Source organism: Agelaius phoeniceus, chromosome 6 (genome assembly GCF_051311805.1).
Source record: "Agelaius phoeniceus isolate bAgePho1 chromosome 6, bAgePho1.hap1, whole genome shotgun sequence".
NCBI classification, from domain to species: domain Eukaryota; kingdom Metazoa; phylum Chordata; class Aves; order Passeriformes; family Icteridae; genus Agelaius; species Agelaius phoeniceus.
The window spans coordinates 61,037,941-61,054,561 of record NC_135270.1 but is presented as its reverse complement, the minus strand read 5'-3'; the positions used below and the strand labels follow the sequence as shown (position 1 = coordinate 61,054,561).

Sequence of the window (16,621 nt, the reverse complement as noted above, 5' to 3'; positions counted from 1 at the left end):
ACTAATTAGCCTCCAGATTGTCCTCTGGAGACTTCTGCTGCTCTCCAACAGAGACCTGAGGTGTCTAAAGTTAGCAGTGGTGGCACGTGGGTGTCCCTGTCACCCACGCCTCCTGCCTGGAGCTCCGGGAGCAGGTCTGTCACTGCCAGGTCTGTCACTGCCAGGGTGACCTTTGCAGGGAGCCTGGGTGGGTGACAGACTCACCCTGGGTGACCTCCCCAGAGCCTGTCAGTGCCAGGATCACAGCCAAGCTCTGCCCAGCCCTGAGAAGGAGGATAGAATGCAGGATGCCACAGGGCAGCTCAGCTTTCCAAAGCCCAGCTTTGCTCACCCTGGCAGCATTTCTAGAGCCACATCCAGGTGACAAGTGTCACCACCCGTCAGGACCCACCGTCAGAGCCTCGCTCTGCCAAAAGGAGTTGGCAGCCTTGAGGCAGAGCTGGGCTGTCACTCTGGGACACAGGGAATGCTGCCAGCATTTTCTCCACCTGAGATGAGTAAATCCTGAGGAAAGACCAGTGTTTCCCCTGGGACTTCCTGATGGGGCTCAACTCACCCCATCACCTGCTCCAGCTGCTTCTCTTTACCCACACTGCCACATGCACATCCCTGCTGGCTTTGTCCACAAGAATATTCATCCATTTCCTATTTTCCTCTCTGTTTTTTTTTTTTGGGCAGGCGTTTACAGAGATCCAGAAGAAGAGGCTGCTGTCATGGAAACAGCAGGTGCAGAAACTCTTCCGGTCTTTCCCTCGGAAATCCCTCCTGGAGCTGTCGGGCTATCGGCAGCAGAGGAGGTACGTGGGAACATGGGCCAGCTGTGGGAACATGAGCCAGCAGTGTGCCTTGGTGGCCAAGAAGGCCAATGGCTCCTGGCCTGGATCAGGAATGGTGTGGCCAGCAGGACAGGGAGGTCATTCTGCCCCTGTACTTGGTGCTGGTGAGGCCAAACCCTGAGTGCTGTGCCCAGCTCTGGCCCCTCAGTTTGGGAAGGATGTTGAGAGGCTGGAGCACATCCAGAGGGGACAACGAGGCTGGAGAGGGGCTGGGAACACAAACCCTGTGAGGAATGTTTGAAGGAGCTGGAGAAGAGGAGGCTCAGGAGTGCCCTTATTGCTCCCTACACCTTCCTGAAGGGAGGCTGCAGACAGGTGGGGTCGGTCTCTGACAGAACCAGAGGACACAGCCTCCAGCAGCATCAGGGAAGGGACAGGTTGGATATTAGGAAGAAATTTTTCACCAAAAGAATAATAAAGTACTGGAATGCTCTTCCCAGGGAGGTGGTGGAATCACCATCTCTGGATGTGTTTAAAAAAGACTGGACATGGCACTGGGTGCTATAGTTGAGGTGTTAGGGCACAGGTTGGGCTCAATGATCTTAGAGGTTTCTCCCAACCTCATCATTCTGTGATTCTGTGATTTTGGGAGGGGGGGATGGATGCAGTGGCCAGAGCAAGAGCACTCCAGGTGGTAACATCCCCTCAGAGGGAGGGATGGGTCCTGCTGGGTTCAGAGCTGTGTTTAGGGAAGGGGAAGGGTTGGAAAAGCTTCAGCAGTGGAATCCCAGGTGCTGGCTGGGGAGGGAGCACAGCAGGCAGTGCCCAGGTGTGTGTGGTCGCTGCCTTTCCCTCCCATCCCACCCTGCCTCCGTGGCTCCAAACCCAGCACTTCCCAGCTGTGCAGGGTGTCCCCAGTACTGGGCCCTTTCCCTGTTGCCCTTTGTGATGGCATCAGCACTGGAGTTTCCTCCAAAAGCTGTCAAGGGGCAGAAAAAAAGGCTGGAAGCTCTGCAGAGCCAGAGGTGCAGTCAGAGAGCCAGGCAGGGCTGTGTTGGGAACACCATGTTTGCTCACTTCCAAGGTGATGCTGCATTTCAGGTGATCCTAGAAAGCATAGGGTTTGTGCCAAAAAAAAAGATTTTTAAATCACTTTTAACAACATCACCCCTTTGTTTCATTTTGCAAAGCCTGATTTGTTGCAAGTTTTTTATTCCCAAAACAGACGGTGTTTTGGAGATAACTGGGAGTATAGGAACTTCCAGGATGAGATTTCAGCTCCTTTAGCTCAGCCCTTCTTAATAAAACTTGGATTTATTAGGTCATTCTAACCAAATTTTACAGAACTTGAGAAGTCTCAGAGGTGACCATATTTGTAAAAACAAACCTCCTAGAAGGGGAGAAAGAAAATGCAACAGCAAAAGCTGAACTTAAATTAGACACTGGAGAATCCACTCATGAGAATTCTCAAAGAAATCAAGTTCCAGGGGCATTACCTGGATTATTTTAGATTGTATTTAAGAACAGACCCATTTTGCAGGAGTAAAATAAGCTTTGAAGAAAACCAGTGTGGATCTGAGAACTGCAGGAGGGTGGGAAGGCGAGTGGCAGAAGGGAAGAAGAGAGGATGCTGCACACCCAGACTGCCTCCTTCCCACTGCCTGTGCAGGGTGGAGGGACCACCTCGGTGGGGTGGGAGGGTCAGGACCCCCTTAGAGGGGTCAGTGTCTCACCCTCAGTGGGGTGGGAGGGTCAGGACCCCCTTGGAGGGGTCAGTGTCCCACACCTGATGGGATGGGAGGGTCAGAACCCCCCCCCAGAGAGGCTCAGTGTCTCATCTTGGTAGGGTGAGAGGATCAGGACCCCCTCCCAGGCTCAGTGTCTCAACCTTGAGGTGGGGTGGGAGGGTCAGAACCCCCTTGGAGGGGTCAGTGTCTCATCCCTGGTAGGATGGGAGGGTCAGGGCTCAGTGTCTCACCCCCGGTGGTTGGGAGGGTCAGGGCTCAGTGTCTCACCCCTGGTGGTTTGGGAGGGTCAGGGCTCAGTGTCTCACCCTCAGTGGGATGGCAGGGTGAGGGCTCAGTGTCTCACCCCTGGTAGGATGGCAGGGTCAGGGCTCAGTGTCTCACCCCTGGTAGGATGGCAGGGTCAGGGTTCAGTGTGTCACCCCCGGTGGTTTGGGAGGGTCAGGGCTCAGTGTCTCACCCCCGGTGGTTTGGGAGGGTCAGGGCTCAGTGTCTCACCCCCAGCTCTCTCTCTCTCTGTCTCTCTCTCCACAGCCGAGGCTTTGGCCAGTCCAACTCGCTCCCGACCGCCGGCTCCGCGGGGGCGGGGCTGGCCCGGAGGAACCCCCGGCAGTTCCAGATCCCCTCCCGCAACCTCCCCACGGCCCGGCTGGGGCTGCTGGGCCCCACGGGGCTGCTGGGCACCCCCCAGCGCAGCCCTGCTGCCAGCCCTGCCATCCTCAAGCAAGGCAGACAGGTTGGTCGGCGTTCCTGACATTCCTGGCTCTTCCATCCCTGTCCCACAAGCGAGCTTCCTTCGTTTTTCCTTCTCTGACTTGTCCAGATCATCCCCAGTTTTTTTCCCACTCTTCCAGCAGTTTGCAGGCATTTGGGTTGGGCTCCCCTCTGTGCAGTGGGATGTGGCGGTGGGAGCAACAGAAGAGGAAAAGCTGAGTCCTTAAAGTGGCTTATAAAACAGGGAGAGGGGATTTTGGCAAGAGCAGATAGTGGTAGGAGAACGGGGAGGGTTCTAAATTGGCAGAGGGGAGATTTTGATGAGATGCTGGGAAGGAATTCTTCCCTGTGAGGGTGGTGAGGCCCTGGCACAGGATGCCCAGAGAAGCTGGGGCTGCCCCTGGATCCCTGGCAGTGTCCAAGGCCAGGTTGGACAGGACTTGGAGCAGCCTGGGATAGTGGAAGGTGTCCCTGCCCATGGTAAGGGGTTGTAACGAGATTCTCTGTAAGATCTCTTCCAACCCAAGCCATTCTGTGATTCTACAAGCCCAAAGTGGCTATAAACCCACAGCACAGAGGGCTTTGCTTTGCATCCCACCCCTGTGTTTGCTCCCCACAGAACCTGTGGTTTGCCAACCCTGGGGGCAGTAACAGCATGCCCAGCCGGAGCCACAGCTCGGTGCAGAGGACGCGCTCGCTGCCGGTCCACACGTCCCCGCAGACCATGCTGATGTTTCAGCAGCCAGGTAGGCAGCACAGGGGTTTTTCCACTCACCCACAGCCAGGTGAGGTGAGGGGAGGTGAGAGGAGCTGTGCTGGTGAGCCTCCCCACAGGCACATGGCACACAGTGTGTTCCCACTGGGGTATCTCTGAATTCCTGGGATAACCATACACATCACTGGAGGGATTTCTGACCCTGGATGTGCCACCTTGACTCTGTGTTACAGTGCTGGTGTCTTGCCTAGCTCATTTCTGAGGGGCTGCTGTCAGGAGGGAAGGTGGTGGCTGATCCATCACCTTTTCCTGCTGGATGGCCACAGCCCCGCTGCGGAAGGACTGCCTTCATGCACTCAGGGGAAATGGTTTCCACAGTGCGTGTGAAGGGAAATGCTGCTGTGTCAGTGCTTCCTTCCCCAGCACTGCCAAAGTGCTCCTGTGTATAGGAGCATCCTCTGATTCAGGGAGGATCCCTCTGACCTTGGACCCTGGACCTGGAGCATCCTGGCCCTGAGGAAGCCTCTTTGTGTATCCCTTCCTTAGCTTTGAGCCTTTTCCTACCAACACCCCACAACCGTTTACACCTCAGGACAGGGAATCCATCCCCCAGTGAGCTTTCCCTCATCCCTACACTCCTGCTGCTTTGGGCTGGCAGCCAGTGGTGTTAAACTGCAGCATTTGGGCAGCAAATGTTCCCTTCAGCAGGAGCAGCAGCTGTTCCCAGGTATTGATTAAATACCAGGACAAGGGCACATTTCTCAGGCGCTGGAGGAGAATAAATGGGTTTCTCTTCGTGTCGGCCTGCGGTGGATGAGGGCGTAGGAGGATCTGGGAGCCAAAGACGTGGATTAAATCACAAGGAAAATAAGCAATGATGTGATGCTGGGCTCACAAACCACTGTTTGCCAGGCTGTGGGGGGACCTCAACCCTCCTGGATCTCGTCCCATGTTCCTGTGAGCCAGTGGAAAGCGGGAGATGCCACCCAGCACAGTAGCACAAGCTGTATTTGCAGGTTTTGCTGCAGGGTGGGGAAAGTTTGCTGCTGTTTAGATTAGGACAGGGGTGTTGGAATGCTCCAAACTTCATGTGTGTGTCCCCTTTTTTGTGCTCACCCTCCCAGGGATGTGGCAGTGATGACGTGGGAGGCTGAGTGGGAGCCAAGCTGGTCCCAGACAGTGGCTGTGCTGGTCTGTGCTGCCATCCCATGTCCAAGCATGGACAGCATCCATCCCCAGGAGATGACCAGGGCTGCCCCCTCCCTGGGTGGGGTTATGCTCTTGCTCCAGCTGCCCCTTACATCTCTCATCAGCTCCTGAACCCCCTCAGATTCATCCTTTACAGATAACAGGGGGTGATGACTGCTTCTCTGAGTGTCTCTTGCTGAAGATGATTTTTCTGGGAGACCTGTCAGACCCTCCTGGGGCATTTTTCAGATGGTTTTTCCCACACAGAGCAGGCAGGCAGGGTCCCTGCCAGATCCCTGACCAGGATCCCTTATTCCCTTTGTCCCTGCAGAGTTCCAGGTGCCGGTGACTGAACCTGACATCAACAACAGGCTGGAGTCCCTGTGCCTGAGCATGACGGAGCACGCACTCAGCGGTGAGCATTCCCTCCTCCTGGGGCTCTTCCAGCACGTCCACGCCTCCTCCGCTGAGCCCCCCAGCACCTGCCCCTGCCCCGTGCCCCCCAAAAGCTGGGACAGGCTGTGGCTGTGAGAGCAGCACGGGGCTGGATGCAGGGATGCTCCGGGGGTGTTCCCATGGGAACCTTGGCTTCTCTCGGCGAGGCGGCCGGGGCAGGGGGCAAAGCCGAACGCAGGGATCGCACCAGCACCAGTGGAGTCTGTGCTAATTAGCCACTCTTCAGCTTGCTAATGATAATTAGTGTTAGCTCGCTACTCTCGTTAGCTCTCGATAAAGCCCCTGCCGCCAGCGCGCTCGGATGGGTCACGGCTTTGGAGCGTTGTGCCCTCCTGCCACCGGATCCCTCCTCTGGCCAGGGGTGAATCCCTGCCAGGCTGTGCCAGGGGCTGTGCCAGGGGCTGTGCTGGGCACCGTGCCCTGGTGCTGGCAGTCCTCACACAGCTGGGGGTGCCAGCGGATAACGGGCACGGGGAGGGAGGAGGAGCGGGGCAAAACCAAGCGGGGAAGATGGAAGGCAGCAGCAGCAGCAGCAGAGCAGTGGAGAGCCCGTGCAGCACAGAGCCCCAGCTGGCACCAGAAGCTCCCGGTGTCCAATGGAGGCCCAGGCACAAGGGATGGCCCCGGCGATGGGACGAGCGCGGCCGCCCGGAGTCCCCAGTGACCAGCTCCGGTCTGCTGTGGAAGCCCTGGACTGTGACCCGTGGCTGAGGACAGGAGCCCTCGGAGAGGACGAGTGCCACCAGGCTCCCTGCAGATGCAGCAGCCCTTCCTGGGGAGAGGAACGGGAGAACAAGGACTGTGGGAAGCAGCAGGGCCCTGGCAGCATCCCTGGCTGGGAAAACAAGGACACTTCTGTCACCCGAAGCGTTTCTCCGGCGCGTGCCCAGCCGAGGCTTAGCTGTCTTGTTCCTCTGCAGGGTACTGTTCCTCCAAGTTATTTTTTCCAGGTCGCATTCCCCGAGCCTCTCCAAACCGGTCGTGCTATAAATAGCTCTTAAAAAAATAAACCTTTCGGGGGAGAAAAAACAAAAAAAAAAAGGCGTAACAAACCTGTTTGTTTTTAGTGTCGAGGAGGGAGGCGGCTGTGGTGCCCCAAGTGGTAACAGGGAATCCTCTGTTCCACAGCCACTCTGGGAGCTGCCTCCTGCCACTCTCCATCCTGGGGATGGTGTTTGGGATGGGGGATGGGGGGTGGGATCAGGGCTGGAGGGTTGGAAATGCTGTTGGGTGCTGATTTCTGCCCCTGGGGGTGGGGACAGGGGGCTGCTGGTTCTGGGGTCAGTTGTGAGGCTTTGGGGTGGGTCATGGACCCCTCGCTCCTAGGGTTGGGCTGTGGCTGGATGCATCCCTGCTGTCACAGGGTGCTGGGAACAGGGGCTGTGGGGACACAGAAAGGATGCCTGGGGGCTTTTTGTCTTTCCACGACCCTCAGATGGAGGAAAACTTCGCATCCTCTGCGGTGCAGCTGTTGCAGGGTTGGGTGAACTGTGGGCAAGGCAGCCCCTGTGACCAGCTGTGTCCCTGTCCCCTGACTCCTGTTCAGGGACACATGAACTTGTCATGCTGTAGGAGAGTCCCAGACTGTCACCTGCCTTGTGACGAGTCCAGGCTGCCCAGAAACCCCCTCTGCTCCTGGGGAAGCGGTTGTGGAGTTGTGGCAGAAGGCCTGGACTGATGTTGGGACAGCAGCCTGGGGAAGCTGCTGTGGGGTGGGGACAGTTGGTGGCACAGAGGGAGCAGCAGAGCACTGACACCCCAAAACCCTTCTGCACCCCTTGGGGAGATGGGAGGTGGTGGGGGTGGCCCCAGCACTACCTCCCTGTAGGGGCTGTGGGTTGGGGGTGCTCTGGGGGGTCCATCCCCTAAATCCCCAGCTTGGGGGGTACCAGTGCTCACTGGGGCTGCTCCTAATTCTCCCTTCCCACTTGCAGATGGTGTCGACAGAACCTCCACGATCTAGAAGGCGTCGCCACGGGGACGCTGGGCGGGACAACAACTGCTGCGGGTCCAGCGGCGAGGTCGGGGCTTGAGGGAGCCTCAGCGATAGCTTGCATCCTTTCTCCTCTCTCCTCTCCTCTCCTCTCTCTCTCTCTCTCTCCTGTTTTAATTTTGTGAATGTGTAGATTGTCCTTGTGAACATATCATTAGACTTGGAATTTGTGTTGTCATTTATTACATCCATGCTAAGGGGGGGAAAAGATGGCAAAAAAACAAAAATCTCAGCGACGACGATGAAGCAGCATGGGGAGGTTGGGGCGGACATGGAGGAGGAGGAGGAGAGTGCTGACAATGGAGGGTTCACCGTGGGCAAGCCCTGCTCCTGGAGGAGGATCCCAAGGAGCACAGAGCACCACGTGGGGGTGTGTGACCAAAAACCCTTTGGGGAGGATCCACCTGCCCTGCCAGGGGCTGCAGAGCGGGCAGTCCCATCTCTCGAGTTTCGCCGCTTTCGGGTGCGGGCTGACCCGGTGAGCCCAGATTGAAACAGAAACAATAAAATAACCCCAAAATTTCCTTTCAGTCTAGCCAAGAGATCTGCAGTGTGGAGGCAGCGTTGTGCTCAGGGCAGTGGAGGGTCAGGGGGTGCCTGTCCCTGTGCCCCAGTTGGATTGGGATGCGGGATGGAGCGGGGGCATCTCACCCAGAGGAGGGTCCTGGGGGGAGTCTGTGAATTTGGGGACACTGGGAGAAGTTCCTGCATCCTGGCTCCACACATCTGGCCCAACCTGCCCAAATCCAGCTGTAAGGGGCTTTTCCAGCATGGCCAATGATTGATGAAGGAGCCCCCAAATAAAACCCAAGTCACAAAGGGCACCAAAATGCAGCTTCACAGCCTTGTTTTCTTGGCATTAACTGTGGGGCTGGCAGGGGCTGGGCTGCCCCTCTCCCACTGCTGCTTTTTATAACAGGAGCTAAATTTGGTGTTAAATTGGTAAATCTGACCCAGCACTGCTCTGACCTGCAGTGATGCTTCTCCCGGTCCCAATGCTGCTCCAAGTCCTCCAATGGAATAATAATAAATATAAAATCAATTAATTGAGCTGATGGGTGGCAGCAATATTTCCAAAATATGGCTGTGAGGAGGACATGGGCAGCATTGTGTGCTAGGATCAGAGGGAGCAGGGCTCAGGGGGAACCAGAGCATGGGCAGGGCTGGGAGACGTGTGAATCCTTTTGTCATGCAGCGTTTTTAAGTTGTTTTTCTAAAAAAAAAAGAAATATATCTATATCTATATATATGTATACAAAAACCCAAGTGCCAAATGCAATGTTTTATGTTTGCTGTTCCTTGGTGTCCTGCTTCCCGGCAGACAGGAGGTGGAGGGGGGTGATGGGGAGGGTGGAGAAGGGAAAACCTGAAGGCCAGGGAGGTTGGGAAGAGGTGTGAGGAGGTGAAGGCGAAGCGGGGTCGGCGCTGGGGACCTGGGTCACCCCCGAGCACCCCCAGCTTGTGAGGTGTGAGCAGAGCCACCGTGGCAGGGGCCTCCCTCAGGGAGACTCCAGTGTATTTACAGAGCTGAAATTCTATTTATTCCTTCGCTGACTATGGACACGGAGGTTTTCTGATTGTTCAGAGAGATTATTTTGGATATTTTACCTATTAACTTGCTGTGGCTGGGAACCATGATAATGTCTGTTATTAACAACCACCAAATAATTCAATTGTTTTATCCTTTTTGATGTTAAAAAAAAAAAAAGAAAAAAAGCTTATTTTCCATTGACAGTCTAGAGGTTAATAACGACTTAGTTGTGTTTGCTGTTTCTTGTTTTGTTTTTTTGAGTAAAAACAACAAAAAAGTGGCTTCAGTTGTGTTCGGGAAGTGCTGCCTGGCTCTGCCTGCCGGTGCTAAGTGCGGGTGGCAGAGCTCCAGGGAAAGAAGCTTAAAAGGGAGGGGAAAAAAAAAAAAAGCTTGAATCCTAAAAGAAATAAAAGTTATTTATAGAAAGAAAAAAAAAAGAAAACAAAAACTCCTCCGACAGTTGCATGAGTGAAGTCAAATATTCAGTAATAAAGCGGCAGTGCCTTTCTTTTTGTATCCCCGCTGCTGTCCCCTCCCTGTCCTGTCGGAGATGCCACCACTGCGGGGTCCTGGGGTCAGGTGGGCAAATCCCCCCCTCCTGCTGCCCCCCAGCGCCGCCGGGACCCTCTCCTGGTGCTGTTCCCCCGGCCAGCCCAGCACACACAAGTGCCCTTGGGCCCGGCGGATGCGACACCTGCGGGGACACAACCCTGTCCCTTCTGTGTCCCCGTATCTGGGGACACAACCCTGTCCCTTCAGTGTCCCCATCCCTGGGGACACAACCCTGTCCCTTCAGTGTCCCCATCCCTGGGGACACAACCCTGTCCCTTCTGTATCCCCGTATCTGGGGACACAACCCTGTCCCTTCAGTGTCCCCATATCTGGGGACACAACCCTGTCCCTTCAGTGTCCCCATCCCCGGGGACACAACCCTGTCCCCTCAGTGTCCCCATCCTCGGGGACACAACCCTGTCCCTTCAGTGTCCCCATCCCTGGGGACACAGCCCTGTTCCTTCACTGTCCCCATCCCCGGGGACACAACCCTGTCCCTTCTGTGTCCCTATATCTGGGGACACAACCCTGTCCCTTCAGTGTCCCCATCCCCGGGGACACAACCCTGTCCCCTCAGTGTCCCCATCCCCGGGGACACCCCGAGCTCGGCTGCGCTGGAGTTGAGCTCAGCTCAGCAAAGCCCCCCAAGGGGTTTAGGGTGGCGGCATCCAGCAGGAAAATCCCAAACTGTGATGGAAGCTGGGTCAGCACTTAGGGGAGCGATTTCTGTTGTCACCTTTCTCCATGTCGGGTTTGGCTTTGGGAATGTGCCTGGTGGAAAGTGGGTGGGTCCCGCAGACGTCTATAATTTGCACACAGCGACGATAACACTAAAGTTGATTTTATACGAGTCATCAGAGTTTGCAAAGTGAGTTTTATTTTTTGTATTCCTTTATCTTTACTTAAAGGTGAATGTGTATTCCTCTGGGAGGAATAGGAAGAAAAAAAAAAAAAAAGAAAAATACATTAAAAAAACAGGAATGTTAATAATGTTAAACAGAATACTTCCTCCCTTATTAATATATATAACCCTGATGTATTTATGCCTATTGTAAGCTGACTTTAAAGAGCTTTGACCTCTCTTCTGTTGCATGCCGTTCCCGGGCAGCCTCTCCTTGTCCATGCATGCCTTTTGTCCTGGTTTTTCTGTACAAAGTTAGTGCACAAAAGAACTATTTTTGCCTAGTTAATGTTGCCGAGCAATGCCTATTTTTTAAATTTTAATTTCTTTTTTTTGGGTTTTTTTTTTTTTTTTTGGTCATATACGGCAATAGCATGTTTGTTACATGTAAAAGCTTCCCGATATAAAGAAATACTAATGTTTGGAGATGCCAGTCTTTGCAAGTGTACAGTTTTCCAATGTTGTTCCCAGTGAAACACCCTCGTGATTTCCACTTGCTCCCATGTATTTATTACTCATTTCCTCCCGTGTAACTAGGAACCATGGCTATATTTCATATCTGCTCTATATTGAAAGTGAAGGGAGATGATTAATACAAGGTTTTGTAACACTGGGGTGTGGCGCCTCCTTATTTATCCCCTTTTTGGCAGCCGGCTTCGGACTCCTTCAGGCAAAAAAAAAAATCAGAATTCAATAGATGTTCGTCCCGTGGGCAAGAGGGGAGGAGCCCTCCACAGTTCCACAGGGGATTGGGGATCTTTATTTAAAGCCTGGGGCAGAGCTTCCAAATCCCTGGCATTCCCCACACAGCTGCCTCACTGTCCCTTTGGGGACATCCATGCCCATGCCCCAGGAGCTGTTTAGATGAAGGATTTTCCTTGGAAATCAGCAGGAATTGGGGCTGGCACAGCCCAGAGGCTGCAGAGGCACACGGAGGCTTGGCCCAGAGCCTCAGTGTGTGTGTGGAGACTTTTGGGGTGGGAATTTAAAGCTGGGTTCTTTCTGAGATTAAAACCTGCACATTTCAGACCTTCCTGGGGCTGGATCAAGCAGGGAAGGATGCTCAGAGCTGGTGCTGCCACTTCCCGTGGATACTCTGCTGTGGGAAGTGCCAAGGGCAGCACCTTCTACCCCTGGTTTTTCCATGTTTTCTCAAACTGAGCCTCCACATCTCCAGGCTGATCAAGGCCAGCCCTGCAGGCTCTTCTCTGCCTCATCAGCCTGGCCATTCCTGCATCCAGGTCCAGGGATGCCCTCCAGAGACCTCCAGGGTGTCTCAACCCTGCTCATGTCCCTCCACAGCCTGGGTGGCTCAGGTCCCCATGAGGAGCAGAATATGCAAACACATTCAGGGTTTATTCAGGTGGTTTGAACACTTCATCTGCTGCTTCTCCTAGGATGAGGCTCCCGGTGAGCTCTCCAAATGCTGATGGTGCCAAGACCCCAAAACCTTGTCCTCAAGCTCCTTCTATCTGGGATGCTCCCAAGCATCTTGGGCCAGGCCACCCCAGAAGGGAAATATTTGCCATGGTGCTCAGTACCACCTGAATTTCCCTGTCCATCCACATCCACAGCCCACTGGCCACGGCTCCCTGCACTCGTGGGGAATTGGCCTCCCTACACAGCTCAGACAAACTTAAATCTCAAAAAAACCCCATCTCCTTCCAAACAATTTGCCTTTCCAGGTTCCTGTGCTGCTGTCTGGGTCTCACAGCACAGGGCTGTTGCACTAACAGAGAATGGAAACAAAAAGGAAAAGGCAGAAACACCTGGGTTGGAAAAGGGGAGTTGGAAGGGCCAAAAAGGCTCCAAGGAAAGTCCATGGCAGCCACAGGTTAGGGAGAGTCTGTGGGTCCTGCTGCCTGGCAAAAGGAAAAAGTCCTAAAAAAGGAAAAGCAGGAGGAGAACAAAAAACATTTCCATGCTGGTAGAAGCTTGGTGAATCTGTTGGGTGAATCTATTGCAGACACTAAAGGCTTTACCTGCCCGTGCCCCTGGATTCCAGCACACCCGAGCCCTGTCCAGCCCAGGGAAATCTGATCCCCTTCTCCCGCCTGGCAGAGGCTGCAGCCCCTGCCCAGCTGGAGCAGAGCCAGGAGCTGTTCCAGCAGCTGCTGGGCTGTCACAATCCCAGCAGGAGCTGGATAACCCCACAGGTGTGAACATGATCTCCTATTCCATGTCTGCCTATTCCAAAAGGTGGTGGAGAAGCAGCCCCAGCCCTGGGGCCAGGCAAGTGCTCCTTCCAAGGGGATGCTCCTGTCCCTTCTCCTGACCCGGTTCCTGCTGTGGGTACAAATTCCTCATTTTTAACTCTGACTGGAATATCCCAGGGAACAACCTACCCAGCAGGCAGGGATTTCCCTCTCCAGGGAAGTTTTTATGCAAGATGGAGAGGGCTTTTCCAGCAGAGCTCCTCGGGATCAGGGAATAATGAATTCCCCAGGTCTGCAGGCTGTGCCAGAGGCAGGGTGATGCTGCTGGCCTGGCTGCCAGCCAGGAATGCTCCCAGGATACACAAATTCCCAGCTGCTCCTGGCAGCAGCAGAGTGGCCACCTCAGCCAGCCTGGCCTCTGCCACCAGCAGGGAGCTGCTTTAGCTGGGGTCAGCAAAGGGATCAGGAATGCACACCTGGGATGGGCACCGGGGGCAGGGATGGGTGCCCTGGCATGGGATCAGCCTGGGCACCCACAGAGCTCCCCAGGGCTTCTCCCAGAGCCCAGCACAGGCAGAGCAGGCGCCTGCAGGAGCAGGACAGCTTTAAACTAAAAGAACAGTTTTAAAGTACAAGAGGAGAGATTTAATTGAGGTGTTAGGAAGGAATTTGTTACTCAGAAGGTGCTGGGGCCATAACACAGGTTGTCCCCAGAACCTGAGGCTGCCCCATCCCTGGAAGTGTTCAAAGCCAGGTTAAACAGGGCTTGGAATAACCTGGGATAGTGGATGGTGTCCCTGTCCACAGCAGAAGATTATCTCTTTTTTTTTGCACCAAAACCATTCAGTATTTCTATGATTTCCCCTCTTTTCTTTATGGAAACACCCCACTGACAGAGCCTGCTTAGAGGACACGTGATCCAGCTCAGCCAAAATCCCCCCTTATCTAAAGAAAATATATTTTTGGGCTAATTTTAAATAATAATAATAACTTTTTTAGATCCCTCATGCTGCATGTAGCCTCTGCTTTTGGACAAACCAGCTCCATCCCCAGCCCTGTCCAGGGGCAGCACGGGGGCTGTTTGCAGCATCCCCCAGCAGTGGGATGCAGTGCAGGGTGATGATGGTGCCCTCTTGCATCCCCACGGCTCCACTCTGGCACTCGGGGGATCCCTGGGCTTCCCAAAAACGCCTTTCCAGCCCCGGGGAAGCTCCTGCGGCTGCTGCAGGGAGCAGAGCTCGGGGCGGGCTCAGCAGGGGGAGCCACAGACTGTGCGAGCCGGGACCCGTCAGTGACAGCCTCTGGAAAATCCCTTCCCAGGAGTGCTTGGGAGCTGAGAGGCCTCAGAAAAGAAGGAAAACAAGAATTATCTGGTTGTTTGGGATGTGGTCTGGAGATCGCTTACCAACAGGTGCATCTTTGATTGGTTCCATGTGAATTGGTTTTAATTAATGACCAATCACCATCAGTTGTGTTGGACTCTGAGGAGTCAGTCAGGAGCTTTCATGATCGTTCTTGTGAAGCCTTCAGATGTATCCTTTCTGTTTATAATATAATATAATATAATATAATATAATATAATATAATATAATATAATATAATATAATATAATATAATATAATATAATATAATATAATATAATATAATATAATATAATATAATATAATATAATATAATATAATATTTCTAAATATAAAAAATGTATTTGTATATATTTTATATATAATATATATTTTAACTATTATATACATAGTATGTTTTTATATCTAATATATATTATAATAATATATTTATAATTATATTTATATATGATTATATAATTCTAAATATATAAATATATTTGTATGTATTTTATATCTAATATATATTTTATCTATTATATCTAATATATATTTTTATATCTAATATATAATATATTATAATAATATAATTATATTAATATATGATTATATAATTCTAAATATATAAAATATATTTGTATGTATTTTATATAAAATATATATTTTATCTATTATATATAATATAATTCTATATCTAATATATATTATATTATATTATATTACATTACATTACATTACATTACATTACATTACATTACATTATATTATATTATATTATATTATATTATACTATATATCAGCCTTCTGAGAACATGGAGTCAGATTCTCATCTCTCACCTCGTTCTGGGGACCCCCTCAAACACCACAGGGACCAGCTCAGCCCCCGGGACATTCCTGACCTCGGGCATCACCCAGCACCTTTGCAGACCCCTCCCTCCCTCCACTGCTGCTTCCCTACAAAACCTTTCCCATCCTTTCTTTCTCCATCACCAGGCCCTTTTCCCCCAGCTGATCTCCTGTGGTGAAGGGCAGTGCAGGAGAGGCTGCAGGAGGTGGGCACAGAGCTGGGGTGCAGCCCCCGAGCCCAGGGCTGGCACTGGGGCTGTGCCCACAGCCAAGGGCCGGCCCTACACAGCACCAAAACCCAGCAGAGAATGTCCTGAGCTGGAAGGGACCCATAGAGGTCCCTCTAATCCAGCTCCTGGCCCTGCACAGACACCCCAACATCCCCAGCCTGTGCCTGAGAACATTGCCCAAACCCTTCCTCAGCTCTGGCAGGATTGCTGCAGGGACCACTTCCCTGGGGAGCCTGCTCCAGTGGCTGCATCCTGAAATTTTGCCTTTTCCCTCCACATTGATGCACCTCAGGCTGCAGCAGTGGCTGCCACCTCCTCCAGGGGTCCCAGGAACTGCTCCCTCCATGGCATCCACACATCCAAGGCCAAAGCAGCACCCCTGTGCTCTGCCTTGGCACTTTTAAAATCATTTTCAGGCCTTTGCAGTGGAGTTGATCCCTCTTAGTGTGGGTTTTTCACCTTTGCTTCACTGTCACAATCCTGGTGTGGAGAAGAAGAGCAAACAGAGGGAATGTGGTACATTCACCTCCCAAAACCACCCCTGCAACACCCCAACACCAAAAGCACAACATAAACTTGTTAAAAACGACAAATAAATGCCTTGTGATTATATTCTTTGTGTATTTTAGCAATATTCCTTTGAATACTGGGATTTATTTTCTGTCCCTCCCAGGCCAAGACTTATTAACAAGAGCTTTAATGTTTTATGCCCCTTCAACTCCTAAATCTTGAGTGTAACTTCCAAAACAACTGGCAGGCAAAGCTTTTCCTTGAAGTTATGATTCCAGGAGGGCTCAGCCAAGGCTCAAAGGGCACAGTTCATTACAGGCTCTTCCCCAACTCCAGAAACAGGAGCAGAGGAGCTGCTGGAGCTCTCTAAGGAACTCTCCAAGGTGTGGAAGGTTGTGGAGGCTGCACGAAGCCTCTGGGATAATCCCAGCCCTTGCCTGCGGCCACTCAGTTGCTTGAAGGCAGATTTTTGTCTAAAAAGAGCCTAATTTGGAGCCCAGAGCTGGAGGAATTGCCTGAACTGAAGCATCCTGGTGGGCTTGGCAGTGCTGGGATAACTGTGGGGCTCAGTGGCCAGGGGGGGCTCTCCCAAATTTCATGATTCCATGATAAAAACCTGCACCTGGAGCTGGAACACAGGTGCTGAGGGCCAAAGAGCCCAGGACATGGCTGGACATGGCACAGGGATTTATGGAATGGTCACTCCACAGCACAGGGGCAGGAGGTGATGGGAGACACCCAAAATAAACAAAGTGAGAGGAAAAAACCTCAAAGAACCTTTTCCCTTGACAAAATAAAATTGATAAGCAACACATAGCACTGGAGAGCATCAGGAAAGGAATGGAGCTCATGATAAATCAGGTGAAGTCCTGGGAAATGGGGCAGGTCAGGGCTGGGAGGATGTCCCCTTATTTAACAGCTTTTGGTCCTTCTGGTTTAGCTTTTTGTTTCAGGTTTTGGGGGTGTTT

At 52.5% G+C, this 16,621-nt stretch overlaps 1 protein-coding gene across 5 annotated transcripts in view; it reads left to right on the top strand.

The window, feature by feature from the left end:
• SAMD4A (sterile alpha motif domain containing 4A) overlaps positions 1–11,181 on the top strand; it is a 102,675-nt gene extending 91,494 nt beyond the window's left edge. For 2 of the 5 annotated variants that reach the window (XM_054635030.2, XM_054635029.2), the window contains 5 exons: positions 679–797; positions 3,056–3,257; positions 3,855–3,981; positions 5,470–5,553; positions 7,529–11,181. In XM_054635030.2, coding sequence (XP_054491005.1) covers positions 679–797; positions 3,056–3,257; positions 3,855–3,981; positions 5,470–5,553; positions 7,529–7,557 — 561 coding nt within the window. In that variant the 3' untranslated portion in view covers positions 7,558–11,181. Of the gene's footprint in view, positions 1–678; positions 798–3,055; positions 3,258–3,854; positions 3,982–5,469; positions 6,741–7,528 lie in introns of those variants that run through there. The other 3 variants (XR_013182912.1, XM_077180861.1, XM_054635027.2) reach the window with 3 other exon arrangements.
• Positions 11,182–16,621: the final 5,440 nt, after the last annotated feature.